The sequence below is a fragment of the Macaca mulatta genome, chromosome 10 (genome assembly GCF_049350105.2).
Source record: "Macaca mulatta isolate MMU2019108-1 chromosome 10, T2T-MMU8v2.0, whole genome shotgun sequence".
Lineage (NCBI taxonomy): Eukaryota > Metazoa > Chordata > Mammalia > Primates > Cercopithecidae > Macaca > Macaca mulatta.
Window position 1 is genome coordinate 112635791 of NC_133415.1, and position 27633 is coordinate 112663423.

General features: G+C 34.1%; 3 protein-coding genes and 1 non-coding gene across 15 annotated transcripts in view; 2 read left to right on the plus strand and 2 right to left on the minus strand.

Moving 5' to 3' along the window:
* Positions 1-4796, plus strand: part of PHACTR3 (phosphatase and actin regulator 3) — a 271374-nt gene extending 266578 nt beyond the window's left edge. For all 12 annotated transcript variants that reach the window (XM_077952097.1, XM_077952093.1, XM_077952092.1 and 9 more), the window contains 2 exons: positions 2302-2378; positions 4208-4796. In XM_077952097.1, the coding sequence (XP_077808223.1) occupies positions 2302-2378; positions 4208-4223 (93 nt within the window). In that variant the 3' untranslated portion in view covers positions 4224-4796. The remainder of the gene's footprint in view (positions 1-2301; positions 2379-4207) is intronic.
* Positions 4797-7579: 2783 nt separating this feature from the next.
* Positions 7580-27633, plus strand: part of FAM217B (family with sequence similarity 217 member B) — a 93584-nt gene continuing 73530 nt past the window's right edge. The window contains exons 1-2 of the mRNA XM_077952105.1: positions 7580-7646; positions 14745-14801. The gene's annotated coding sequence lies outside the window, so the exon portion shown is untranslated. The remainder of the gene's footprint in view (positions 7647-14744; positions 14802-27633) is intronic.
* Positions 8673-8734, minus strand: LOC114670664 (U7 small nuclear RNA). The gene has a single exon (XR_003720361.1). It is a non-coding gene; the product is annotated as a U7 small nuclear RNA (small nuclear RNA).
* SYCP2 (synaptonemal complex protein 2) overlaps positions 16811-27633 on the minus strand; it is a 57875-nt gene continuing 47052 nt past the window's right edge. Inside the window, exons 33-43 of the mRNA XM_015148685.3 lie at positions 26896-27101; positions 22841-23026; positions 21896-21986; positions 21469-21624; positions 20769-20905; positions 19572-19666; positions 19378-19477; positions 18949-19007; positions 18724-18802; positions 18538-18594; positions 16811-17586 (exon numbers count right to left, since the gene is read on the minus strand). Coding sequence (XP_015004171.3) covers positions 17509-17586; positions 18538-18594; positions 18724-18802; positions 18949-19007; positions 19378-19477; positions 19572-19666; positions 20769-20905; positions 21469-21624; positions 21896-21986; positions 22841-23026; positions 26896-27101 — 1244 coding nt within the window. The 3' untranslated portion in view covers positions 16811-17508. The remainder of the gene's footprint in view (positions 17587-18537; positions 18595-18723; positions 18803-18948; positions 19008-19377; positions 19478-19571; positions 19667-20768; positions 20906-21468; positions 21625-21895; positions 21987-22840; positions 23027-26895; positions 27102-27633) is intronic.

The following is a 27633-nucleotide window of genomic DNA, read 5'->3' on the forward strand; positions in this document are numbered from 1 at the left end:
ACAAGGAAAACTACAAAACAATGATGAAAGAAATTGAAGAGGCCACACATAAATGGAAAGACATCTCATGTTTGTGGATAGAAAGGACTAATACTGCTAAAATGACCATACTGCCCAAAGCAATCTACAGACTCAATGCAATCGCTATTAAAATACCAATGTCATTTTTCACAACAATAGTAAAAGCCATCCTAAAATTCATGTGAAACCCAAAAAAAACCTGAATGGCCAAAGTAATCCTTAACAAAAAGAACAAAGCTGGAGGCATCACACTAACTTCAAAATATAGTATAAGGTTATACTACCAGCACAGTTATTGGTATAAAAGACACATAGACCAATGGAAAATAGAAAACACAGAAAAAAATTCACATGTTTACAGCCAATTGATTTTTGACAAAGGTGCCAAGAACATAAACTGGGGAAAGGACACTCCTCAATAAATGGTGTTGGGAGAATTGGATATCCATATGGCAAAAGAATGAAACTGCACCCCTATTTCTTACTATATACAAAAATCAACTTGAAGAACAAAGACTTAAATGTAAGACCCAAAAACTATAAAACCACTAAAAGAAAACACAGAACAAACAGTCCACGACATTGGTCCAGGCAAACATTTTATGGCTAAGACCTCAAAAGCACAGATAACAAAAATAAACAAATGAGACTATATTAAACTATAAAGCTTCTACACAACAAATCAACAGAGTAAAGAGACAACAGGGAATATAAGAAAATATTAATATCTATAAACTATTCATCCAACAAGGGACTAATATCCAGAATATACAAGGAACTCGAATAACAGTAAAAAAAAATCCCATTAGAAAGTAGACAAAGGACATGAATAGACATTTCTCAAAAGATGACATACAAATTGCCAACAGGTATATGAAAAAATGCTCAACATCATTAATCAACAGGGAAATGCAAATCAAAACTATCTTATTATCATCTTATTCCAGATAGAACAGTTATTTAAGGCTGGGCGCAGTGGCTCAAGCCTGTAATCCCAGCACTTTGGGAGGCCGAGACGGGCGGATCACAAGGTCAGGAGATCGAGACCATCCTGGCTAACCCGGTGAAACCCCGTCTCTACTAAAAAATACAAAAAACTAGCCGGGCGAGGTGGCGGGCGCCTGTAGTCCCAGCTACTCCGGAGGCTGAGGCAGGAGAATGGCGTGAACCCGGGAGGCGGAGCTTGCAGTGAGCTGAGATCCAGCCACTGCACTCCAGCCTGGGCGACAGAGCAAGACTCCGTCTCAAAAAAAAAAAAAATAAAGAATAGTTATTTAAAAAAAAATGCTGGAAAGGATTAGGAGAAAAGTGAACTTTTATATACTGTTGATAGGGATGTAAATTAATGCAGCCATTATGGAAAACAGTATGGAGACTCCTCAAAATATTTTTTAAAAACTACTATATGATCCAGAAATGCCACTTCTAGGTATAGAGCCAAAGGAAATCAAATCAGTACATTGAAGAGATAGCTGCACTCCCCTGTTCACTGCAGCATTAACAATAGCCAAGATTATCTAAGTGTCCATCAATAGAATGGAAAATGTAATGCGTGTATATATGCATATGTGAATACAGTGCACACACACAAAATGGATATTCCACCTTAAGAAAATCCAGTCATTTTTGACAACATGTATGGAACTGGATGTTATTATGTTAAATGAAATAAGCCAGGCACAGAAAAACAAACATCGCATGTTCTCACTCATGTGGGATCAAAAAAGTTGATGTAATGGAGGTAGACAGTAGAATGATAGACACCAAAGCCTGGGAAGGGTGGCAGGGTTTGGGGAGAGAAAGAGAGGTTGGTTAATGGGTAGTAACATACAGTTAGATAGAAGGAGTAAGTTCTGATGTTCTATAGCAGAGTAGGGTGAATATAGTTAACAACAATGTTGTGTATATTTCAAAACAGCTAGAAGAGAGGACTTGAAATGTTCCCAACACATAGAAATGATAAATACTTGAGGTGATGGACATCCCAAATACTTGGTCATCACGTAGTCTATGCATATAACATATCACATGTACCCTGTATATACGTACAAATATTATGTATCAATAAAATGTTTTACAAAGACTTCCAGAATATTAGCTACATACTAGCTTGGTAGGACTATAATAATGAGTATGGCAGTTTTAATGATGAACCAAAAATTGTTTATTTTTTTCTGTGTATTACATAACAAGTATTAGGAATGGTTAATTTATAAACATGATGCTAATTTCCCAATTTTTTAATATCCTGAAAAACAATGTCTTGTTTTTAAATTTCAGGCAGCAATTCGTAAAGAATTAAATGAGTACAAAAGTAATGAAATGGAGGTACATGCATCAAGCAAGCACTTGACAAGGTCAGATTTGTTTGTATGAATTTCATGGTACTTATTTTTGAAACACACACCACCCCGCTACCACAAACCATGTATCCGGCTATACAAATTCAGCATTTTTCCAGAGAACTGTATTGAACAAACAGAATGTACTTCAATTAAGAATACTGCCTGCTCCCATTATTTCCTTTAGGACTTGGTGAAAGGTGATATGTATGGTAACAATATTGGTTTATTTAAGTAGTTAATGCATATTTAACAAAAATAAGCCTCAAGGCAATGAAAGTAATTTTTCTATTTAATTCCCCCTAATATTCAGAATTCCTCCAATTTATAGAACTATTTACACTTATAAATTGCTGTGAAATTAGTCACTCCCCACCCTCACATTTACTTTTTCCTATCTTAAATTATTAGTCACATCTTTAACACAGCCAGTGTTCTCCTAAAGCTGAGTATTTGTTTCCTCAGCAAATATTTGAGTAAGTGCTGAGAATGCAACAGTGAATATGATAAAGGAGGCTCCCATCTTCATGGAGTTTATGTTCCATTGGGAATATATTGGCTGATTCTTCCATAATCAAGACTTTTCCCATTAAGACAAATATATTCTCTGTCTATGCTACCATATGCAAGGGATGACACTGGGCTTCTTGGTGATGACAAAGTTGGGAAAAGATTTAACTCTCTTTACTTATTGAACTGAATATTCTTTCAGTATTTTCCCCCACTTCTTTTCTATGGCCATGACCAGTAGTAATTATGTGAAGTCCTCAGATATCTCTAATTCTAAAGCAGATGACTGTGATGCAACAAGCCTTCAACTGAATCAGTTGCTTTGTTCTCTCTCCTTTTATCTGAAGATGCTCATGCTCAAGGCCCACATACAAAGAGAAAGGAAATCCTGCATGTAGATACTGCCTTAAACTAAAATAATAGTTTTAGTTTTCTGTTTGTTACAAAGTGGCCACTGCAATTGTTATCTGAAAGATTTACTCTATAAGATTAATATGGCTATAGAATAGAAACTAAGTAAATGGAATTCCATCTTAACCCATGGTTTTGGGGTGAATGTATCAAGGAGGAAGGGAAAGTTGGATGAATAGGAGAAAATTAAGCAAATAGTTTGTTTTTTTAAGGTTACCTCCCATGACTAACATACTTTTGGGGAGGAATAGGTCATATGAATGTTTAGGAAAGACAGTTCCAGTAAATAATGAACAATTACATTTAATGCTCATTCTGTCTTAAACAGAATGACTACATATTCTATATATCATAATCTCAATTTTGTACATTTTCTGATTATACATTAAAATGTTTAGTAAAGATGTTTATTGTCCTAAGTTGATAACTTTCTAAAATAATGACTCTAATACTTGAACATAAGGAAATAATTTTAAGATCTTTATACCACATTTTAACAATTCATATGAATTTAAGTGTTTTAAAATTACTATGAACATAATACTCTATAAAAAGTCATAACTCTACCATAATTTCCAATAATTTATTAACAAATTCATTATTTCTACTGATTTAGCAAAGCCCTGGCCTTTCTGTGTACTTCAAGGGCTTACCTCACTGTTTTAAAACTAAGTTCTAGGTAGTCCTAAGAATTCAGCATATAATAGGGGCCTTAGAGTAGGGAGCCCTCTGAGACTCTACCCTATTTTAACTAGAGTAGCTCCATCCTCATGTTTTACATATGGGACTTCTGAGAAGCTTTTTAATAGCAGCAAATTTAACCTTGTAGCAAATAGCAGCAAAAACTTTGTAGAAGGTTTTTGGCTATTTTAACTGCTAGAAATGTATAACCTTAAATTCTTTGTCTTTTTTATAATATCTAGATTCCACAGGCCATAGAGATTTTCTTCTGAGAAGAATTTGTGTTTAATTTTTTGATACCAACACTGAACATTCATCAGGGAACTTTCCTGAAGTTCAGCTCAAGACTACCTGCTGTGTTTGTGAGAAGAGCAGGATCACACACACAGGTGCAATCTTGACCACACTTACCTGCAAGAGGAGTAACCAGAGGACACACTTCCTTCCTCCTTTGGTGTCTGAGGAGTGTGAACTGTTGGGGTCAGTTAAGACCCAACATAACTCTATCAGAAGAAAACTGTTTGCCTTTCAACCTTGTTTTACAGTTCTGCAGTGTAATGGAGGACGGGCAACGTGCATGTGCAGGCTCACCACTCCCAGGCCTCTGACATGAGGGACATGTGACAATGTCATTCAGTATTATGTTTAAAAGACATTTTTATCCTGATCATTATTAATTTGAAAACTCTTTAAGTTCATGTTATACAAAATGATTTACTGTATTATACTTTTCCTTTTTTATATAATGTCTAACAAAAAATACAGCTGCAACATTTTGATTCCTGTTAATTTTGTTCTTTAATTAAATGACTACTTATTGCAGGAAATTAACCCAGGCTTTACATTTTCTTGGGGTTGGGATGAGTGGTACTTTAGAACAGGGATCTGTGAAACAAGTCAATTTTTACTTTTGAGCCATCAGAATCCAAACACATGAATGAGAATTCCAGCTTTCTATGTGTTTGGTAAATTTTGTTTATATATGTGGTTTGTGCCTTAGAAAATCAAAATGAGTGCATTTAACCAAGAAATAAGCAATAATTTGTTGAAAACTTCTATCAAAATGAAAAGTATCCCTCTTTAAGAGTATTTTTAAGCTCACCTCTGCAAACATTGTTAGACAAAGTTTTAGATGAAGGAGAGATTATAAAGAAAGGAAATTTACCCTGGCACAAAGGGGGAAACAAACAATAAATGTTCCCTGAAAAATATTTTTAATTGGCTTTCAAATAAGTGTCCTTACAGAGATGAGCCTTCCGTCCTGGTATACTGGTGAGGCAGGAAGCACAGTAACTTGGAGCATGACTTTCAGAGCTTGCAGAACTTGTGCACAAATCCAAGCTCTGTGCTATTCAGCAAGTTACTTATTTTCTCTATAGGATGGTCGTATCTCTCGCACACAACATTGCTGTAGTATCTAAATAAGAGAAAGTAACTAAAGTGCTGGCACAGTGCTGGGGACATTCTGGGAATCCAATAAATGTTAGCTACTGATGATAGGGTTATAAGGTAGCACCTGGAGCAACTGAGTGTCCTCTGTGCCTTCTTGCCACACATGCTACCTCATTGACTTCCACTATCTTTCCTTTTCTACTTAAGACTGCTACTGGGTCAGATGCCCACAGAAACTACTGCGTCTTTATGTTAGCACTTTGTCCAAAGTGACTTATGATCAGTCCTAGAGACTAGCAAAACACACTATTCATTGAATTATATTTTTTTTTTAAATAAATTGTTATGGTAGAAAAATTCCAGCTCTACCTCTTAGTTGCTCTGTAACCTTCTGTGAATCAGTTGACTTCTCTGAGCCTCAATTTCTTCATTTGTGAAATGTATCTAAATCCTTTCTAATTAGAAGTCAGTTAAATTTAAAGGATTTAAGATGTATATATATTATATATATATACACACACATACACATGTTGTTCATAACCCATTATTTGTAGCCAACCAACTACCAAAAACTTTACCTTTTTTCTATTTTAAGCAACATATAGAAGCTCTCTGTATTTAATATTCAATTTAAAATATTAATGGGAGCCCAAATTATGTAAAACTAAGATTTCAATTTCCCTCACATAGAAATATTAATATACTTACTAAGAAACAAAGAGAAGGAAAAGGTGCTACTGTTTAGAAACCACCTTGGCCCCCACCACACCCCAACCGGGACAACAGAGCAAGACCCTGTCTCAAAAAATATAAAAATAAAGAGACTTTGAAGTCATATCACCTAAGTAATTTTCTGACAATTGAAAAGGTGGTGGGGGCGGGGAGTGGGGGGAGAACCTAACATCAAAATATCCACCTTGTGGAAAGATATGGTAATTACAGGCCTACATTTTATTATACATTGGAAGTAAAGTCAAAGTTTTTAGCTGTTTATCTACAGTCCTTCAACAAACTCAAGCTCAGAAATGCAAAATCCTAGCTGTACTATTAAAACTGCTATTACTATCTGCTTCCAATACCCATTTGTCTAGTTTTTTTCAGAGACCTTTTTCTCCATTTTTCATATGAAAACATCTCAGAAGATATTTGTAAGCAAATGAACATATGAAACTGAATATATTATTTTCAAACAGTAGATTTCTATAAATCCCATTTGCTTATTTATCTGCAAATTTATTTACAGTGATGATACTAGGAACATACTACTAGTTCGTATTCAAAAAATGTTAGAATGAACAACAAAGTACTGGTTAGCAGTTCCATAGTTCTATGAAAATAGAGCAGTATTTTTAAAGTAATAAAAATTTTAAAAACCTTTTCAAAGTTTTTAATCTCAACTGTAGATCTTAAATATATAAATGGGGAAATTCTAAAAATTCAGTTTTCTTAATAAGCAATGGGAGGAAAGAAATCTGGATATATGGTATATATGGCAATAATTTAATGTTTCAAGTTGCAAACATGTTACATATGTGTATTATTCCTTTCTAAATGCAGTTTATTATCCCTTCTCAAAAATACATATACTGAATATATTACTACAATTCAGGTGTGTTCCCTAAAAGACTGGTCTACACCACCAGTCCATTCTCTGCTTTCCAGACAGCCTACTTCTTAATTATAATGGTAACACCTGATGTGGCAGAAAGCACATCTCCAGAACCACCTATCATCTTGCTTCAATATTTACATCTCAAGTTAGATTTGTTTGTTGATACTATTTGCTGGTATTTTGCTCAAAATTCTACTTGTTTATTCATAGCATATATGGTTCTTCCATACTTTAAGTTTTAATTAGATAAGAAACTTATACACCAACTGTATCTGGTTTAACTGTTAATAGGTGATAACAGAATGGTTAAAGAACCCCAGCAACTGTGAAGCTCCACACTAAGCACTGAGCTCAGAGTTGGCAGAATTTGTCACTGTAGACTACAAATTTCATGTTGAATTAAATGCTATATGAAAACCACTCCATCTATTATTCATTTAAAGGATCTACTGGCCTTTTAAGTTGGTGTTGGCCATCCATGATACTACGATTTGGTGGCAATGAGATCACTATAGTAATGGCTGTAGCTACAGTTTAGTATTTAGGTTTCTGCCTAGCTATACTAATGTAAAATTTCTTCTCTTCCATGTGTACTTCTGGGACAGTTACCACCTTACAGCTCTATTTGGTTGAGGACACGCAGTAAACCTACACCAGGGTGTTAGATTACAATCCAGGTAAGAAATTTAAGTCATTAGCTACCATGATCATTTATTTTTAATATGTTTAAAATAGAACAATAATTTTAGCTATATTAATATACTCATTAGCCTCTGCTATGCAAAATTGATTTAAATTACTATTTCTGTGAAACAGTAAGATAAACTAAGGAAAAATTTTATAAGAACAGAGAGTTCTGATCTATAAGATTTCCCTTCTGAACTTGAAGTCTGCAAACTACAGCCCACAGACCAAATCTAGCCAGCCCCACTCGCCCCCCCACCACTGCCCTTTTAGTAGCCAGTAAGCTAAGAATGGTTTTTATATATTTAAATGGTTACAATTGAAATGATTATAATAAGCACTAACATGATACTCTGAAATTTGCCTTCTGGCCCACAAAGCCTACAACATTTTCTGTATAGCCCTTCAGGACAAACTTTGCTAGATCTTGCTCCGAACTTAAAAAATTTAAATAAACATATAATAGAACATTTTAGAAATGAATTACATAGTAATCAAATAGCTAAATTGTTTTTAAATAAGCTTAAACCCTTTTAACTTCAAATCTATTCCAAATTTCAACACTCATTATAAACCCAATTGTCTTTGTGTTTGACTGGTACAAAACGTACATCAAAGTAGGTAAATAAAGCCTCATCGTTATTAAAGCCAAGTGTTTCATTAATGTGACTTCCACTCCTCCAAGTTCCTTTTATTTAAAATTGTTGCTATCACAGTATAAGCTAAAAGTATATTATCTAAAATTCAAGATAGTATAACATATTGCTCTCACTCAACACATCTGTATTCCTAAAATGTTGTCAATTCAGAATATCTTCATGCACCTTTATTTATTTTAAATAGAAAAACTAAAGCTAACCATTACAAATACATTGTCTTAACAATGAAGTCTATGTATATTTGATTTGCCTATATGATTCCTCTAAGGGTCCAATGAAATGGAAATAAGTATGATTCTGCATGACTTCAAAAGCACATATATCCTCATTTTTAAGTAGGGAGTTCATCTCTGTTTTGAGTTGGGCGTTCTGGTGAAAACTGAAAAACCTGCTAGACATATTCTAAAAGAGCTGTAACACCATGGAAGGGTTCATTTATTACTCATTTCTGTATCTAGACCTGAGCTCAGTGCATATCTCATAATAGATGTTCAAATGGCTGGTTAATACTTTTTCAATTATAATGAAAATGCTGACACCATAAAGGACTTAAAAATTTTAGCAGACACATTAGTTCTCTTTGAACTTAGTAAATTCCTACTTAAAACTGCCATATTCATTAGTTTGTTCATTCACATTGTTGTAAGCCTACTTTTCCAGACACTCTTCTAAGTTCTGAAAATTGTGATGAATAAGACATACAAGTTTCCTACCCCCACAGAATTTACAGGAGTGGAGTTTGTGGAGGGAAGGCAGAAATAAATTTCAGATACCAAAAACTGCTATATGATAGAAATAGTAACATTAATTGGATGGTGAGGGAAGTGCTCTCTAAATAATTACCACTTAAATGGACATGTGAAAAACAGCAAGAGTTCCCAGGAAAATGGAATCTCAAAACCAAAGATTTAGAAAAAAGTAAGATTGTTCAAGTAATGCTTGAAGCATACTCAACAAGGGGGAAAGGAGTGAAAAATAAGGGTAGAGAGAGGCAGAGGTCAGCTCATGTGGGGCCTTCTAGGCCTTGATAGAAAGGATGGGTTTTAATAAGTTTTAATAACTAGATGAAATGCAGATTAATAAAATAAGGCATTTAAAGTAGTATAATTCTGTGGCATTTAGTACCTTCACAATGTTATGTAACTACCACATCACCTCTATCTAGTTCCAAAACATTTCATCACAACATAACTTTTAAGCAGTCACTCCCCATTCTTCCTTTCCCTCATCCCCTGGCAACCACTAATCTGCTTTCTTTCCCTGTAGATTTGCCTGTTCTGGGCATTTCATATAAATGAAATCCTAAAATATATGACCTTGTGTGTCTCGTTCTTTCACTTAGAATGTTTTTGAGGTTCATCCACATTGTAGCATGAATATATACTCCTTTCCTTTTATAGCTGAATAATATTCCACTGTATGGATATATACCACATTTTGTTTATTCATCATCAGTTGACAGCCATTTGTGTTGTTTCCACCTTTTGATTATTGTGAATAGTATTGTGAACATTCTCATCCGAGTGTTTGTTCAATCTGTTTTCAATTCTGCTATATTTTAGATATTTATCCCTGCCCAAATCTCATGTTGAATTGTAATACCCAGTGCTGGAGGTGGGGCCTGGTAGGATTTGTCTGGGTCATGGGAGTGGATCCCTCATGGTTTAGTGCTGCCTTCACAATAGTGAGTTCTCACAAGATCTGGTCATTTAAAACTGTGTGGCACCTGCCCCTGCAACTCACTCTCTCGCTTGCTCCTGCTTTTGCCATGTGACTTGCCTGCTTCCTCTTTACCTTCCACCATGACTGTAAGCTTCCTGAGGCCTCCCTAGAAGCCAAGCAGGTGCCAGCACCTTGCTTCCTGTAAAGCCTGCAGAACTGTGAGCCAATTAAATCTCTCTTATTTATAAATTACCCAGTCTCAGATATTTCTTTATATCAATGTAAGAATGGACTAATACAGAAAGTTGGTACGGAGGAGTAGGACATTGCTATAAAGGTACCTGAAAATGTGGAAGGTTTGGAACTAGTTAAGAGATTAGAAGAGTGAGCAGCGCTCAGAAAAAGATAAGGGAAAGCTTACAGCTTCTTAGAGACTGGTTAAGTGGTTGCTACCACAATGCTGATAGTGATATGGACAGTGAAGTCTCGGCTGAAGAGGTCTCAGATGGAAACGAGGAACTTACAAGGAACTGGAGCAGAGGTCACACGTTATGCCTTAGCGAAGAACTTGGATGCATTCTGTTCTTGCCCTAGGGATCTGCGGAAGTTTGGGCTTGAGAATGATGACCTAAGGTATCTGGTTGAAGAAATTTCTAAGCAGCAAAGTGTTCAAGAAATGACGTGGCTGCTTCTAACAGCCTATTTTCCCGTATGGGACAAAGAAATGACTCAACATTGGAAATTATATTTAAACAGAAAATGGAGAGTAAAAGTTTTGAAAATTCGCAGCCTGGCTGTGTGGCAGAGAAAGAAAAAGCTATTTTGGAAGAGGAATTCAAGCAGGCTGTGGAGCAACCACTTACTAGAGATACTGGCATAACTAAAAGGGAACCAAGTGCTACTATCAGGACAATGGGGAAAAGGCCTCGAAGACATTTCAGAGAACTTTCATTGCAGCCCCTACCACCAGGGGCCCAGAGGCCTAGGACGGAAGAATGGTGTATGGGCCAGGCCCAGGACCCACTGTCCTGTGCAGCCTCAGGACACTGTTCCTTACATCCCTGCCTCCAGCTCCAGCCTCAGCTCAAAGGGCCCCAGATACTGCTTATGCCACCACTCTGGAGAGCACAAGTCACCATAAACCTTGGTGGTTTCCACATGGTGTTAAGCCTACAGGTACACAGAGTGCAAGAGTGAATGAGGCTTGGTACCCTCCATCTAGATTTCAGAAGATGTATAAGAAGTGGGACATGGAGTTAAGAATTATTTTAGAACTTTAAGATTTAATGACTACCCTGCTAGGTTTGGGACTTGCATGGTGCCTGTTGCCCCTTTCTTTTGGCTGATTTCTCCCTTTTGGAATGGTAGTATTTACCCAATGCCTATACTCTCATTGTATCTTGGAAGTAAATAACTTGCCTTTGATGTTACAGGCTCATGGGTGGAAGGGATTTATTTGCCTTGTCTCAGATGAGACTTTGGACCTGGTACTTTTGAGTTGATGCTGGAATGAATTAAGACTTTGGGCGACTCTTGGGAAGGCATGGTTGTATATTACAACGTGAGACGGATATGAGATTTGGGAGGGGCCAGAAGTAGAATGATGTAGTTTGAATATTTGATCCCACCAAATCTCATGTTGAATTATCATCCCCAATGTGGGAGGTAGGACCTGGTGGGAGGTGTTTGGGTGGTAGGGGCTGATCCCTCATTGCTTGATGCATCTTCAAAATAGTGAGTGAGCTCTCATGAGATCTGGTCATTAAAAGTGTGAGGCACCTCCTCCTCTCTCCTTGTCTCTCTTCTCTTGCTTTCACCATATAACATGCCTGCCTCCTCTTCACTTTCCCCCATAAGCTCTGTGAGGCCTCCCTTGAAGGTAAGCAGATGTCAGCATCATGCTTCCCATAAAGCCTGCAGAACTACAAGCCAATTAAGCATCTATTATGTATAAATTATGCTGTATCAGGTATTTTACAGCAATGCAAAAGCAGACTAATACAAATTCATTTCAGCATATACCTAATAGAATTGCTGGGTCATATGGTAACTCTTATGTTTAACTTTTTGAGGAACCAACCAAACTGTTTTCCACTGTGGCTGCATTCTTTTACATTGCCCTAGAAATGTCCAAGAGTTCCAATTTCTCCACATCCTCACCAACATTTATTGGTTTTTTTTGATTCTAGGTATCCAAGTGGGGATAAAGTGGCATTTCATTATGGTATTGATTTACATTCCCTAATGACTAATCATGCTGAGTATCTTTCTATGTGCTTACTGGCCATTTGTAGGTCTTCTCTGAAGAAATGCTTATTCAAGTCCTTTGGCCATTTGTATTTGGGTTGTGTTTTGTTGTTTGGTTGTAACACTTCTTTATATATTTTGAATAGTAGACTCTCAAAGATATTTGCAAATATTTTCTCCCATTATGTAGGGTGTCTTTCCACTTTTTGGGAGTGTCCTTTGATGCACAAAAGTTTTGAATTGTGCTGCAGTCCAATTTATCTAATGTTTCTTCCATTGCTTATATCTATCATATTTAAGAATGCACTGCAAGATCCAAGGTCATCAAGATTGACTCCTGCATTTTTTCCTGAGTTTCAGAGTTTTAGCTCTTACATTTAGGTCTCCATTAATTTTTGTATATGATATGAAGTAAGGTTCCATCCTCATTATATTGCATGTGTTTATCCAACTGTCCCAGAACAATTTAAGAAACTATACTTTCCCCCATGAAATGGTCTTATACCCTTGATGAAACTCAGGTGACCATAGATGGGTGAATTTATTTCTAGACACACGATTACATTCTGTTGGTCTACATGTCTATCATTATGCTACTACCACATGATTTCAATAATGTAGGTTTGTCATAAATTTTGAATTTGGGAAGTATGAGTTCTCTAACTTTATTCATTTAATTTTTTTGGTTATGCTGGGTGTCTTCCATTTTCATATGATTTTTAGGGTTAGCTTTTCCATTTCTGCAAGAAGGCCATTAGGAGTTTGATATGGATTGTATTAAATCTGTAGTCTACTTCAGGGAGTATTGCCATTTTAACATATCAAATCTTCCAATCCATGACCATGGATTACCTTTCCACTTATTTAGGCCATCTTTAATTTCTTGCAACCATGTTTGTAGTTTTCAGTCTTATACCTCCCTTGGTTAAATTTATTCCTAAGAATTTTAATCTTTTTGATGCTACTATAAAGGACATTGTTTTCTTAATTTCACTTTTGTATTGTTAATTTCTATTATATAGAAATACAACTGATTTTTCTGTTGATCTTGTATCTTGCAACTTTGCTGAATTTGTATTAGCTTCTAATGATTTTCTTGATTCTGCAGGATTTCTTATACATAAGATCAAATCACCTGTGAGAAGAAATAGTTTAGTTTCTCCCATTCCCATTTGGATATCTTTTTCTTTTTCTTGCATAATTTCTAGATCTAGCTAGAACTTCTAGTACAATATTGAATACAAGCAGTGAAAGCAGGCATCCCTGTCTTGTTCCTAGTCTTGGTAGGGCAGGGGGGCTTTTAGTCTTTCCCCATTGAGTATTATGTAAGCTATATGGTTTTCATTCATACTCTATCATGTTTTGGCATTTCTCTTCTATTTCCAGTTTTTTGAGTGTTATTATAAAAGGGTATTGGATTTTGTCAAATGCTTTTTGTGCATCAGTTCCAATAAGAATGTTTCTTTTTCGTCTCTCATTCTATTGATATGGTATATTACATTCATCTTCATATGTTGAGCCACCCATGCTTGGCTGGGATAAATCCATTTGGTCATGGTATGGAATGCTTTTAATGTGCAGCTAGATTTGGTTTGTTGAGGGTTTATGCATCTATATTCATAGAGAATATTTGTGTAATGACACCATTGTATGGTTTGATATTACAAGGTGATAGTGGCCTCATAAAATGAGTTTGGAATGTCCTCTCCTCTTCTGTTTTCTGAAAGAATTTAAGAAGGACTGGGCAGGGCATGGTGACTCATACCTGTAATTCCAGTTGGGAAGCCAAAGCAGGAGGACTGCTTGAGGCCAGGAGTTCAAGGCCAGCATAGGATACACACAGCAAGACCCCATTCTCTACAAAATATTAAATAGCTGAGCATAGTGGCACATTCCTAGAGTCCTAAGCTTACTTAGGAGGCTGAGGCAGGAAGATCACTTGAGCCCAGGAGTTTGAGGTTACAGTGAGCTAAGATCAGACCACCATATTCCAGTCTGGGTGACAGAGTGAGACTGTCTCTAAAAAAAAAAAAAAAAAAAAGAACTGGCATTATTTAAATTATAGAATTCTTTGTTGGAAGGTTTTCAATTACTAATTCAACCTCTTTACATGTTATTGGTCTGTTGATAATTTTTATTTCTTCTTGAGTCAGTGTTGGTAATTTGTTTTTAGGAATTTATCGATGTCATCTAGGTTAACTAATTTATTGGCATATAATTGTTCATAGTAGTCTCCTAGAATCCTTTTTATTTCTGAAATTTCAGTAGTCATGTCCCTAACTTTCATTTCTCATATTAGTAATTTGAGTCTTCTGTTTAACTTAGTCAGTCTGCTAAAGGTTTATTTTCTTGATCTTTTCAGAGGACCAAATTTTGTTTTTATTGATTTTCTGTGTTGTTTTTCTATTCTGTTTATCTCTGATTTAGTCTTCATTATTTCATCGATTCTGACAGCTTTAAATTTTTCTAGTTCTTTAAGGTATGAAGTTATTGATTTGATACCTTTCTTCCTGTTTATTGTAGGTGCTTACAGCTATAAACATCCCTCTGAGCACTGCTTTCAACGGATCACATGTTTTGGTATGTTGCATTTTCATTTGCCAAAGTATTTTCTAATTTCCCTTATGAGTTGTCTTGACCCACTGGTTAAGAGTGTGTGTCACTGGAGAATTTTAGGTAAGGGAGTGACATGGTATGATTTATGCTTTAGCAAGACAATGTTGGCTGCTAAGTGAAAAAAGTATGGATGGGAAAGTATAAATGCTGAAAAGTCATTTAAGAGGCTGTTGAAATTGTCTATGTGAGAAATGATATCGACATTGTCACAGAGACAGTGGAAGTGGCAGAAAGTATTCACATGTGGGTCATATTTTGGCAGTAAAATCTATAGGAATTGTTGATCAATTTACTGTTTGTTAGGTTTTGGTTTGAATAGTTGGGTAGTTAAAAGTAATTTTATTGAGATAGGAAGACAAAGTTTACTTTTTCTTTGATGAAGAGAAAGAATGGTAAGTGAGACAAATCGAGTTGTTTTCAGAGTTTAGATTCTTATTCGAAGTATCAATACAGCAGTATTTATAATGTTCTGATGTCCAAAGTGAAGGTCAGAACTTTTATAAATTTGAAATCAACACAGAAATAGTTATTATATGGGACTAGATGAAATTACTGAAGGTGAAAGCACTGACTGAGGAAAAGAAAGACTAGGAACGAACCCAAGGAAAAGACATAGAAGAGTAGCAAATACGTGCCAACAGAGGGTTTTAAGTGTGAAATGCCACTGAGAGGCTAAGTAAAAAGAGATTAGATTTGGCAACATAAATGACTGTTGATTATAAAAGTAGTTTTGATGAAATAGTATGGGCAGAGCTGCATTGAGGAAACGAAGCAAAGAAGTTGAGATAGTAACCTGAGAAGATTACTCTGATATGTTCTCTGTAAAAATGAATGGATAATTATTTGGGTAGGGTAGTGGTTTCAGGAGAACTCGATGTCAATGGAAGGCCTATTTATTTACTTATCTAATTAACACGGACTGTAAAAATCAGGAGAGGAAAATCAAAGAGACTGGGATTCAAAGCACTAGTAGGGTGATTGTTCTTAAATAAACAAATTTGCTATTGGACTGAAAGAGAAATCAGAAAATGCTGGTATTGATGCAGGAAACATGTTAGATTTTAGGGTAAAGATGAGAAAATGAGGTGAGACAACCAGCTCAAAGGTAAAGAATCAAGGAAAGAGATATTTATATGCAATAGTACTCTGGAAATGTGGTAAAGTCAATTAAAGAGAGCAAAGATTGTTGAGTACCCAATTTGAAGTACGTGGCCATAAATGTAAAGCCTGATTGTATTATTTTCTCCTGTGCTGTTCAATTGGTAGAATGACAGCTAAGAATTAGTGGATAAGGTTGACAGGAAGAGAAAGGGCAAGAGTATTATTTTGAACGATGGCATCTAGAATGGGTAAGGAAGGAAGGACAGACAAGAAGGTAACAGGCATAGGGAAAAGGTATAAATAGCTTGAGACTACTATACAAAGCAAGTTGGAAAGATAGGCTGGAGTGATAAGAATGTTGGAAATTGAGATTTAAAGGGGCACAATTGCTGGTAATGACAGGATTTTAGAAGAGTTGGAAAGAATAAAGAACCTGGGATGGATTACACATATAGTACAGTATTGAAATAAGTATGAGGTATGGGATTTAGGAGTCTTGGAAATTTGGCTGACGATGAGGTAAACAGGGTGATAAGACATGATGGAATTAGTCTCACAGGGCAACATGGATTTGCAAGTCCTGAGTGGTATTTAATATTATAACAGCTGTCACTCTCTTAAAATAGCAACCCCACTGCCCTATCAATAAATCTTAGCTGATGCTAATAATTGCATAAAGCTGACTAAAATGAGAGGGTTTTAAGAGGCCAGGTTTCCCACTGTATTTAATTACTGGTATTATTTTTGAATAATACTCTGCTACCATTAAGTAGACAAGGGATAGTAAGGCTACTTAGTATTACACTTTGGATCAAATAAATATCCTTCTTCAGATACCCAATGTTCACAAAATAGGAATATAATGATTTATATTTATTTAAGTGACATAAGCTTTTATTTCAACTTCATTAAAAGCAAATCAAATGTGTACTCATTTTTATAAATTAATCTAGCAAGATATTACAATGACTACTAGATTAAAAGTATTTGTCAAACAGCCTGCTTATGAAATAGGACTTCTATATTGAATTAACATATTTAGGCAACATAGTAGCTTTTTTAGGCCAGAGCCATAACCGAATAAATGTTTCCAACAGTGTGCTGAAAGTACTGATCTACCACTCAGGTATACATTTTAAATTAGGGACTTCCTCCCCCTTGTAAGTGTGGCTAAATTTTTATTAGTTGAATTCTAAGCTATTAAACATTTTAATTATATTCATCCCCAAACTGCATTGATTCAAAAACACATTTTATGTAATAATACATTTTACACAATAAAATTTAATTAAACTCATTTTATGAGCATAACTCAAAAAGTTCCTTGAAGCTTTCATCTCCAAAATTAAAAAATAATAGTGTATAGACAGAAGTCTTCTGGGCTTGGAGTCATGTTATAGTGGGTCTTTCTCATCCATTAAAAGACTTTTTTTTTTATTTTGAGGGTTCCTATAAAGGGTACACTTGCTTGGGTAACATGTATATTTTTCTCTTTGTAGGACTACTCTTATTTCCTCAGTTATACACAGATAAGAATAATTAGATAAAATATGTTGATAAAAACTAGATTTCACACATTAACATTTTTTTCATGAGACATGAATACTGACATCAGTTCTCTGCGTACATTAAGAAGCTCCTCTTCTAGCTATGGCCAAGAAAAAAAAAATCACACTTAGAAAAAAATTCAAGCTGTTATAAAACAACTTCTTTCATGAAGATATTGCATTCTAAGAGATCTATATCTCGATATCTACAGAATTCTGTGATCATTACTGATATTCGAGACAATCAGTTGAGAGAAGGCTCTAATCTTTTAAAGCCCCAAATTAATGAAACTTAGATTCAATTTTTAAAGGAAGAGAGTAAAATAAAAAGTCTAGAAAACAATTTCAACAAAGATCAACCTAGTTAAGTAGTTTCTTTTTTGCTTGAAGCTAAACTAGCTTAGCCACAACATCTTGATCCCGTACTATGTCAGCATATTGAGGTTCTATTAAAACACAATTTGTAAGCACATTAATATACTGTGTATACAAAGATCAGTGTACTTAAAAATGCCTTTCATCTTTGAGAAAACTCCAAAGACATTATCACTTAAAGCAGTACCTTTAGTCCCTTCCCAGGTCCATGTTCCACCCCAGAATGCAGCTGCTGGTCTGCTAGGCCGTTGGAAAGTAAACTAATTTTATCCTCAAATCTAAGTAAATGACATCTTGTCCAAAGAGACAATAATTCTTCTACTAAACTACAGACTTTTTGGGAGTTTTGTCCTGCCATATTTTCTCCTTCAGAAGACAGAGCAGGACAGAGGCCTGCTGCAGTACACAGTGTTTAGAAACTGCAAACAAGTCATTCTTTCAGCTAATTTTTCAATTTGCAAATTGATATTCTCTTTTATTCCTTAGGAGGGCCTGTTTAAATTACCCCTATTCTTTCATATAAATATGCTCCCATTATTTAAAGAACTAAAAGTAATTGGGCTAAAACTATCTTCTCTCAACCCAAAAAGAAAAAGACATAAAAGCAGAAACAAAAAAAATCAAAAACAAAAGTCATTAAAGTATGATTATTTCATTTTCAAACTTAGTTGACTTACCATGTCCTTAAGAAGCCTGTCTTGCAGCACTTTCATATCTTCTTTCATCAAACACATCTGTAAAAAAGTAAATATATTTCACCCAGGAAATTTACCATAAAAGTTTTCACAGCAAAGACAAAGTTAGATTAACAAATTCTTTTTGTAATCAAGAAAGGTTACCTATAAAAAGCATAAAATGTATACCTCAGATGTAAAAATAGTTTCTTCATTATCAGTAGTACAGAAGACACTTTTAGCCAATGAAGTTTTCAAAAGATGAAGCCTAACAAGTAAAATAATGAGAGTTAACTTTGTATTTATCAATAATTCAAATTAGAGTGCTATAATATAGTATTCATAAGTTTTCAATAGAAATTAATTTAAAAATCTAATTTCATAGATTATAGTCATTAAGAATGTCATACTAACCTCTGTTGTTCACTTTTTTGGTATACACTGAACTTCTGAAATATCTTTTCCCAAAAGTCCTACATTGTAAGGTATAAAATCCAGTTAAACTTTAATATTATTAAAAATTAAAATCCAACAGTAGAATTACTCTATTTCTATTATTACAAATTTAAACAAACAGTATGGCTATATGTTAAGAATATTCCAGATGTCACATGCTCTTTCAAATTAAAATAAAATTGAAAGTAAAATCTCTCAGGATTTCTCATTTATTATCAAAGATATTAATCATAAATTTAAGTTTGTACTTCAAAACTAAGATAAAACTAAATTATTTTCTGAACAAAAAGCTTTAGGATGTGCTCCCAAAAAAGAAAGTTTTTCCAAGTATAGCTCTTTAAAAACAAGGTTTTAAAACTTATTTAAAAATTTTTAAAAGTAACAAACCACAAATTCCTTTTCCAAATCTTTTAAAGACTGTGAATCTTTTTCAAAATTCTCCAGCTCCTCTATGATAATGAATTGGAATTTATCAAGTTTTTTAATCCTATTACAGAAACAAAATGAGATTAATTTTAAAAACTGTAGCATTCAGAATATGTAGCATTCAAAAGTTTTCAGAACAGATTTGTATTACAGACCTAGAGTCCTGACTTTGATGATTCATTGTTCTCAGATGTTGTTGAGCTGTTTTCCAAGACTGCGTAGTAAAATAACTCAACATTTTATGTCGGATCTGAAAAATACTCATTTTAAACTTAAAATATCTCTACAAAATAACAATATAACCAAGACTACAGTAAGAGCAAATCATTTTCCATGAAATGTAAATTACTAAGAACTTGAAAAAGTGAAAAATTTAAAAACACAGTTATTTAAACTGAAGTGTTAATAGACACTGCTCTGAGTGAACTTATTTAACTCCATCAGTAAGTTTTTGACTAAGGGTTGAATTACTCCTCAACTGTTTTCATAAGAACACCATACTCTACAGTATTTATCAAAATGCTGATGGTCATAATTCTCTTCAAAGACACAGCCTAAAAGTCACACTCAGAATTTTTTAAAACCATTTTTTTTCACAAAAACATATATTCTAATATGTGTCTGTAGCTACATTTGAATATATAAGTCAAAGCTTCTCTATTCAGATTAGGTTGACCTTGGGCAAAAAAAAAAAAAGAAAAAACAAGCAAATTCTAATTTTAACCCTGAATATAGAAGAAAGGAAAGCAAGATTGCAGGAGCGGGGGGGTTGGGGTTGATAACCTGTGCCAAAAAAATCTTTTATTCAAAGGAGGGCATAAAAAGCTATCGATTCCAAATAGAGGCATGTGAAAGAGATAGGCAGAAAAATATTACCAATAATTAAAAATTGTTTTAAAAAGCATTTTTGCATTATCTCACTGGAACCTCAAAAACTAACACTACATAAGTATAATACAGAACTAGTAAAATGAAGTGAAATGGTATTTCTCTGACTGCAGCTGCTCATTCTTTATACTACACTATACTACCTTCATTAATGGTCACCTCCATGAGATAAAAAATGTCTTGAAAAGTGGCATGAAAAGAAAACCGTCCAGTAAAAAAAGAAAAATCATAGAAAAGCCAAAACATTAAATTGAAAAGGAAAATAGGACAAAAGAGAAAAAAGTAGTAGCAAAAGAAAGAATATGGATAATATACAGATTTTATTCCAATTATTCACATATAAGGAAGTTGGTTTCATGAATGGATATTTGTTGCCAAAGGATCCAACAAGCCAATGGTCTAGTCGAAAGTGTGGCATATTATTATATTATTGGGTATAAATAATAATTTAAAGAATAACTCACATTATTCCTTCTCTTAAATTCTGAATTGAGCCTCTCATAAGTCTCATAAGTCATCTCTATACCTGCAAATTCATTTTGCCAGGTCTCCCAAGGAATAGAAAAGTCATTTGTTGATAATGAAGATATACTTTCAGACACTAAAAAATAAAAACAATCTGCTGAAGTTAAAATATGCATTACTGTAAATTTAGCCTTGTAATTAGGTTAAGAACAAAATCTATCTTATTTTCTGAATCTATGTGAAACCTACGGATTATGAAATCAAAGGCAGAAGAGTTCCTTCTGTTTTTTTAATTTAAAAAGGAGATTATTCTGATTTATAAAACAAACTTTTTGGTATGGCTATTACAGCAGCAATGACTACTTTAAGCTGGAACATTTATGGATTATTTTTAACTGCTTTTTAACTAGTTCCACATTATTGTTAAGTATTTAATGAGGTACTAGCACATCAGTAAATTCATACTCTAGTAAAACCTAAATGTGATAAAGTGATAGAATGATAAGGGAGACCTATGGGTATATAAGACCCTTACTACAACAATTATTCATATAAATGTGAACTTTGCAATGAAGCATCATCCATCTTGGACATATCTGAAGTTGTCTTTACAAATTTGTTTTGTAAATAGACTCATTCAAAATATAAGAACCACCTTCCAAATAACTGCATTTTGATACAGGCTACTGATCTACCTACTTTTGTGGATATGATGATCTGCATCTTCAATTTTACACAGTTTTTTGGGAAGCAAGTTTGGTCTCCTTTCTCCTTTCTCTTCCATTTCTACTTCATTGGAATTACTCAGATTATCTTCTATGTATATCCGTTTGCGACTAAGATGTTGAGTGGGGCCTTAGGAACAGTTAAAGAAAGTTAAAAGTGCTACAATTTTCATTAAAAATACCTAATATTTTCTTGCTTTTATTTTTAAAAGCCTTTGTTTCCACTAAGTATTTTTATTATGTTTTAGGTAATTATGCATTCAATTCTACCTAGTTTACTTATTTTCTTTTTCCATTAAGTTGAATAATGGTATGACTTAAAAATACATAATTTCTTTAGATGAAATGTCATGCAGCATTTCAGTAATCATTTTTTAAAAAGCAAGACTACGACTACAAACCTGATACATGAGTAGCATCACAGGGCATGTCAAACCACGTTTTCTCTCTTCCTTCACTAGACTTGGATAATGAAGATGCTGAATGACTTTCCTAAAATATGTATTAGAAATTAGAAAATAATTCTGTAAATATGTTTCGATTCACATTTCATCATCTTTCTCAAACCCAAAAGCCAATAATTTTAAATGCTGTCAATTATTTCTCAGATTGTTTCTATCCCTTCCTTTTCATCTCTAATATTACCATGTGTTAACCTTGATTCTAAGTTGACCTCAATCTTCTTGTAATAGCTGTGATGTAAGCCACTTTTTTTTCTATTCCTGCTTTTCATTTCTTTGAGTCAGGAAATGAGGAGCCACAGAAAACTAAAGTTTAAACTATTCTTCTTTCAAACCACATCTTTCACATCTAACCTTATGTTATACTATTTAAATATACAGGTTTTTTTACTTAGTAACCTTTACATAGGTTACTGATTTTTCTTCACTTAATCTACATATACCTACCCATCCACTTAGGTCTAGCTCAAATCCCAGCCCTCTCCAAGTTGTAAAATTCTGTCTTGATTTTCTATATTTTACAGGTTATTAAAATATTTTTATTGATGGATGGATGGGCTTTTATGGTGGCAGGAAGTTCAACCAAATACCTATATATTCATGAAACCAGAAAGTGCCAATTATAAATATGCAATCCGGAGTTCAGCAGTGATATCCTCACTATTTAAGACCTTACTACTCCCATTTTAAAAGTTTCAACTTTCTTCTATCAAAAAATATTTTTCTATGATCAAGCCATTCTATATACTTTGAAAATCAGATTTGCAGGTAATAACAGTTGAAAGGCATTAAAATATTATAATTACCACTAAAGGTCAGTAATCTGAGTCTTACAAGCACCATTGTAGTTTAAGGAAAATTTATAAGTTATAGTACCATACTTACCTCTCTTTTGCTTTGTATATAATTTTCATTGATATTTGGAGATTCAATTTCCATAAACCGTTTTTCTGAACTATAACTGCTTACGTCTGAATAGCTGTTACGGTTTTGTGTTTCTTGTGTAAGTACCAGAGAACTTTTTTTTTTTCTATTTACAATAGTATTACTCTTAGTTGGAGTATGTCTGGGCTATGAATGAAGACATACAAAAACCCAAAAGTAGTTACAAAATTGTTCAAAGCCCCCCCCCCAAAAAGAGTTGAACATAAACATAATAAAAAACATTAAAGCAAAACTTCAAAACTACCTAATTCCCTGCAAAAATTCAATTTCAATTCATAACTAAAAATAAAAAATCCTTAGGCAAGTAGATTATTACTTTGATGACCAAAACCTGTAGATAAGGATCCCTGCTAGTACAGTTTCTATGCTCCAGAGGTCAAAGTCACCTTAACAAGAACATGAATAAGAATTTTTTTTGCATTTTCTGTTCCAGTCTTCATGTGTAACAGTTTATACGGCTGTCTATACAGAAAAGCCAAGAGAATCTAGGCAATTACGATAAAATTCAGCAAGGTTGTTGGAGATAAAACAACCAATAGTTTTTCTATACAAAAATTTTAAAACTCAGAAAATATAATTTTAAAAAAAGGTCTGATTTTTTTAAATACAGCAAAAAGAAGACCCATAAGATTCTTAAGAATTAATCCAACAAGGTGCATAATTTCCTTTGTAGAAGACTTTGCCCAACTTTGTAGGGAATAAGATGAAAAACTGGAGAGATAAATGATGTTTACCTAAGAAAGATCAACATCAATATTGAAAAATGGCAATTCTTCTCTTAGACAAATGAATTCTAAAATGTATATGAATCAGTAAAGGGCCAAAAGAATTCTGAAGAATGGTGGGGCAGGGGGTATGTGACACCCTATAAATGTAAAATGACCCTAATTAAAGCAATGGTGGCATTAGCACAGAGACAGATAAACAGGCCAGTAAACAGTAAAATCTAATAGTGCCAAATCCAGGCCCATGTGATCACCGGCCTATGACTAAATTAAGATTATTCCACTCCTGATGTTGCACTAATTTGATATCCATATGAAAAAGAAAGCCTGGAGAGACCCAAACCTAAAATTTAAAAATCAAAACTAATATTTTTATAAGAAAATATTTTTGTGACAATAGCTTAGGGGAAGATTTCTTGAACAACCCAAAAGATTGGTAAATTTGATTATATCCTATCTTTTGTCATAGGGAAGTTGTGTAATTAAGTGAAAATATACACAGTAGGAAAAGAATGTTTACATCATATACAACAAATAAAGAATATCCAGAATATATTAAGAACTCATACAAATTTGTAAGAAAAATCAAACAGTGCAATTTAAAAATAAGAAAACAGGGAATTCACAAAATGGCCAAAATCATGTGAAAATACTCATTGATGCCATGAGTCAGGAAAATGCCAATTAAAGACACAACTTTATGCTTACCAGACTGGCAAAAACAGAAACATCTGATAACACCTAGTTAGTTAAAACTGTAGAGAAATGAGCACTATCTCATAGTGTTGAGAGTGTAAGCAGGTTCAACTACTGCATAAAGCAAATTTCCAACACCTTATTAAGAGTTGACAGTAAAGGGGAAGCATGGGGGGAATGTCTCATGAGTGCCCAGCCAATGAATATAACTATTAAAATTCCATCTAATGCAGAGTAGCATCAAAGATGATGGGTGGGGATTACCTAGGTTTGGAGATTTTGCAAGGTGGCACACTGACGGGATTAAAGGATGTGGGGCAAATGAGAATGACAGAAACACTGGGATTGGTTCTAGGACCTCCTGTGGATATCAAAATCAGAAGATGTTCAAATCTGTGATACAAAATGGTTCAGTATTTGCATATAACCTATACACATCCTCCCATATACATAAGTAATCTCTAAATTACTTATGCTACCCTAATGCAATGTAAATACTCTTAAATAGTTGTTATATGTATTGTTTAGGAAATGGTGACAAGAAAAATAGTCTGTACGTGTTCAATATAGACACAGTTAAAAATATATAGTGTTGTCTGTGGTTGAAAATCCACAGATGTGGAACCCACAGATATGGAGGGCCGACTATATTGATAAAGGGTCACAGGAGAATTTGTGTGAATTTCACTAGTGTGAAAATGGGTTTCAAATTGTGGTCTGTAGAAACTCAGTTTTGAAAATATGCCATGGGGATTATTTGAGGGAAGGAGGTGAGGGAGACTAGGTAGATCTAGCGTTTAGATCTCCTACCTTGACTTTAAAACAGCCTAGTTTCACTTTTATCTGTCTGGCACACAATGGTCCCCCTTAGCTGCAGTTTTGCTTTCCATGGTTTCAATAACTCATGCTCAACCATAGCCCAAAAATATTAAATGAAAAATTCCAGAAATCATTTATAAGTTTCAAATTGTGCACCATTCTGTGTGGTGCCATGAAATCTCTGGCTGTCCTGCTGTCCTGCCTGGGATATGAAAATCATCACTTTGTCCAGCATATCTATGCTGTATATGCTACCTGCCTGTTAGTCAAATAATAGCCATCTCAGTTATCAGATTGACTGGAGATATTGCAGTGCTCAAGTAACCCTTATTTTACTAAATAATGGCCCCCAAAAGCAAGAGTAGTGATGCTGTATTGTTATAGTTGTTCTGTTTTGTCATTGTAATAACTTATAAATTGCATATTTATAAGTTAATGTATAAATTAAACAATCATAGGTATGTATGTATAGGAAAAAAAGATAGTATATATAGGGTTCAGTACTATCCTCCATTTCAGGTATCCATTGGGGGAGGGGTGTCTTGGAACATATTCCCTGAGAATAAGGGGTGATTACTATACAGAGTACAGATAAGAGTTTTGTAGTAGGAATGATCACTTCCTAAGAGATACTACTAATTGTTCTACACATTAGAACTACACACATTTTTTAGATCTGAATATGCTTATTCCTGCAATGCAGGTACTTCTTTCAGATTTCACCATAAAGTCTACGGCCTTTAATAACCTTTAGTTACAAAAATTACATGTTGACAAAGTAAATGGACAATTTAGTTGAAAACAGTGTAATTACAATATTTGGTTTAGGTGTTTATAAGGAAGTTTAACAGGTAAATGGTAGGAATATAAAAAGTAAATATATGTTGAAAAAAATTTCTTCATTCTTCCTCATCTATGTATCAAATTATATGTACCATTTCTTCTTAAAATATAGTAGACCCTTCTGAAACCATGGATAGTATCTAACCCTATTATACTATGCACAAATTTCTTTTTCCTAATTTCATAGAAAGAAGATTCATTCTTACCATAGATCTTAGCAACTTTGACATACCTTATTTTTGGTTCCTTATTAAGCACAGACTATTCACCGTTTCACTTAAAGGAATATTTTATGGCTTTTCTTTGGCCCATCTGAATTGTCAGCATCAATACTCTTGCCCGTTGGCGGTATTGTTAGGTAAAATAAGGGTTACTTTAACACAAGCACTGCAATACATCTACAGTTGATCTGATCACCAAGATGGCTACTATGTGACTAACAGGCAGGTAGGGTATACAGCATGGATACACTGGACAAAGGGTTGATTCATGTCCCAGGAGGGACAGAATGGATGGCTCGAGATTTCATCACCCTATTCAGAATGGCACACAATGTTAAACATATGAATTGTTTATTTCTGCAATTTCTTATTTAATATTATCAGACCACAGTTGACTGTAGGTAACTGAAACCACAGATAATGAGAAAGTGAAACCACAGATAATGAGAAACTACTGTACTCTCCTGCTACCACATTCTTCCTCCCGTATAGCTATATATTTATTTTTTGTTAGGTTCATCAAGACTGGCAACTATCTCTCTCTCTTGTTATTATGTCCCTCTCCCCCAAGACCCTAGACCAAACCCAAAACCTTAAATAGACAAGCAATGTGTATCCGATTAAGATAGGGAAAATGACTTACTACCTTCAGATATATCTGATAAAGAAAAATATATATATACATTCTCACCAAAAACAGTGGTCGTGGAATTGGTGAACAACTTTCACTTGCACACAGGTAGTTTTTCTCATTGTTTTTGGGTGACTTTATTGTACCTCCAACTCCACTGTTACTATTTAAGGATTCAAGTGATGAAGTTTTTGGATAAGGTGATATAGATTTTGTTATGCAGTCATAATCCTGAGTAAAATCCTTTTCTGTTATTTTCTCTACACCTACATTGCATCAAAAAACACAAGAAAACAGATGGCAAGCGCTATCATTGATGTCTGCTTTAGAAATAGCATGATTAACTTAAATTCTAAGAATATAAAGATTTGTCAAATCTTCAAGTCTTGGCTATAAAAAAGGATACCTTTTAAAAAAATTAAAATCAAGTTATATTTAAAATATTTATAAGACTGAAAAACAATAATGGCTGAATTTAAAATATACTTGTAACCACAAGAACTTTCAAAACATTTTCCAATAAAAATATCTACAGTATGACCTGAAATATAAGGATCAACCTAATTATTATCTTGAGTATTTTGACATCATAGCTGACAGTGTTGTATATTTTAATGTAACAAAGTTTTATCATTGAAAAAGAAATCATCTGCTCTACATCTTTCACATAAAAATTAGAAAATTTATTGCTGGAATAAATCTTAATATAAATAAATCCTCAGACAATTTTCAGATCAAATCAGGGCATGTACATCTGTCTTCTAAGTATGTGCTTATGTGAAATTTTATAGTGGTCCT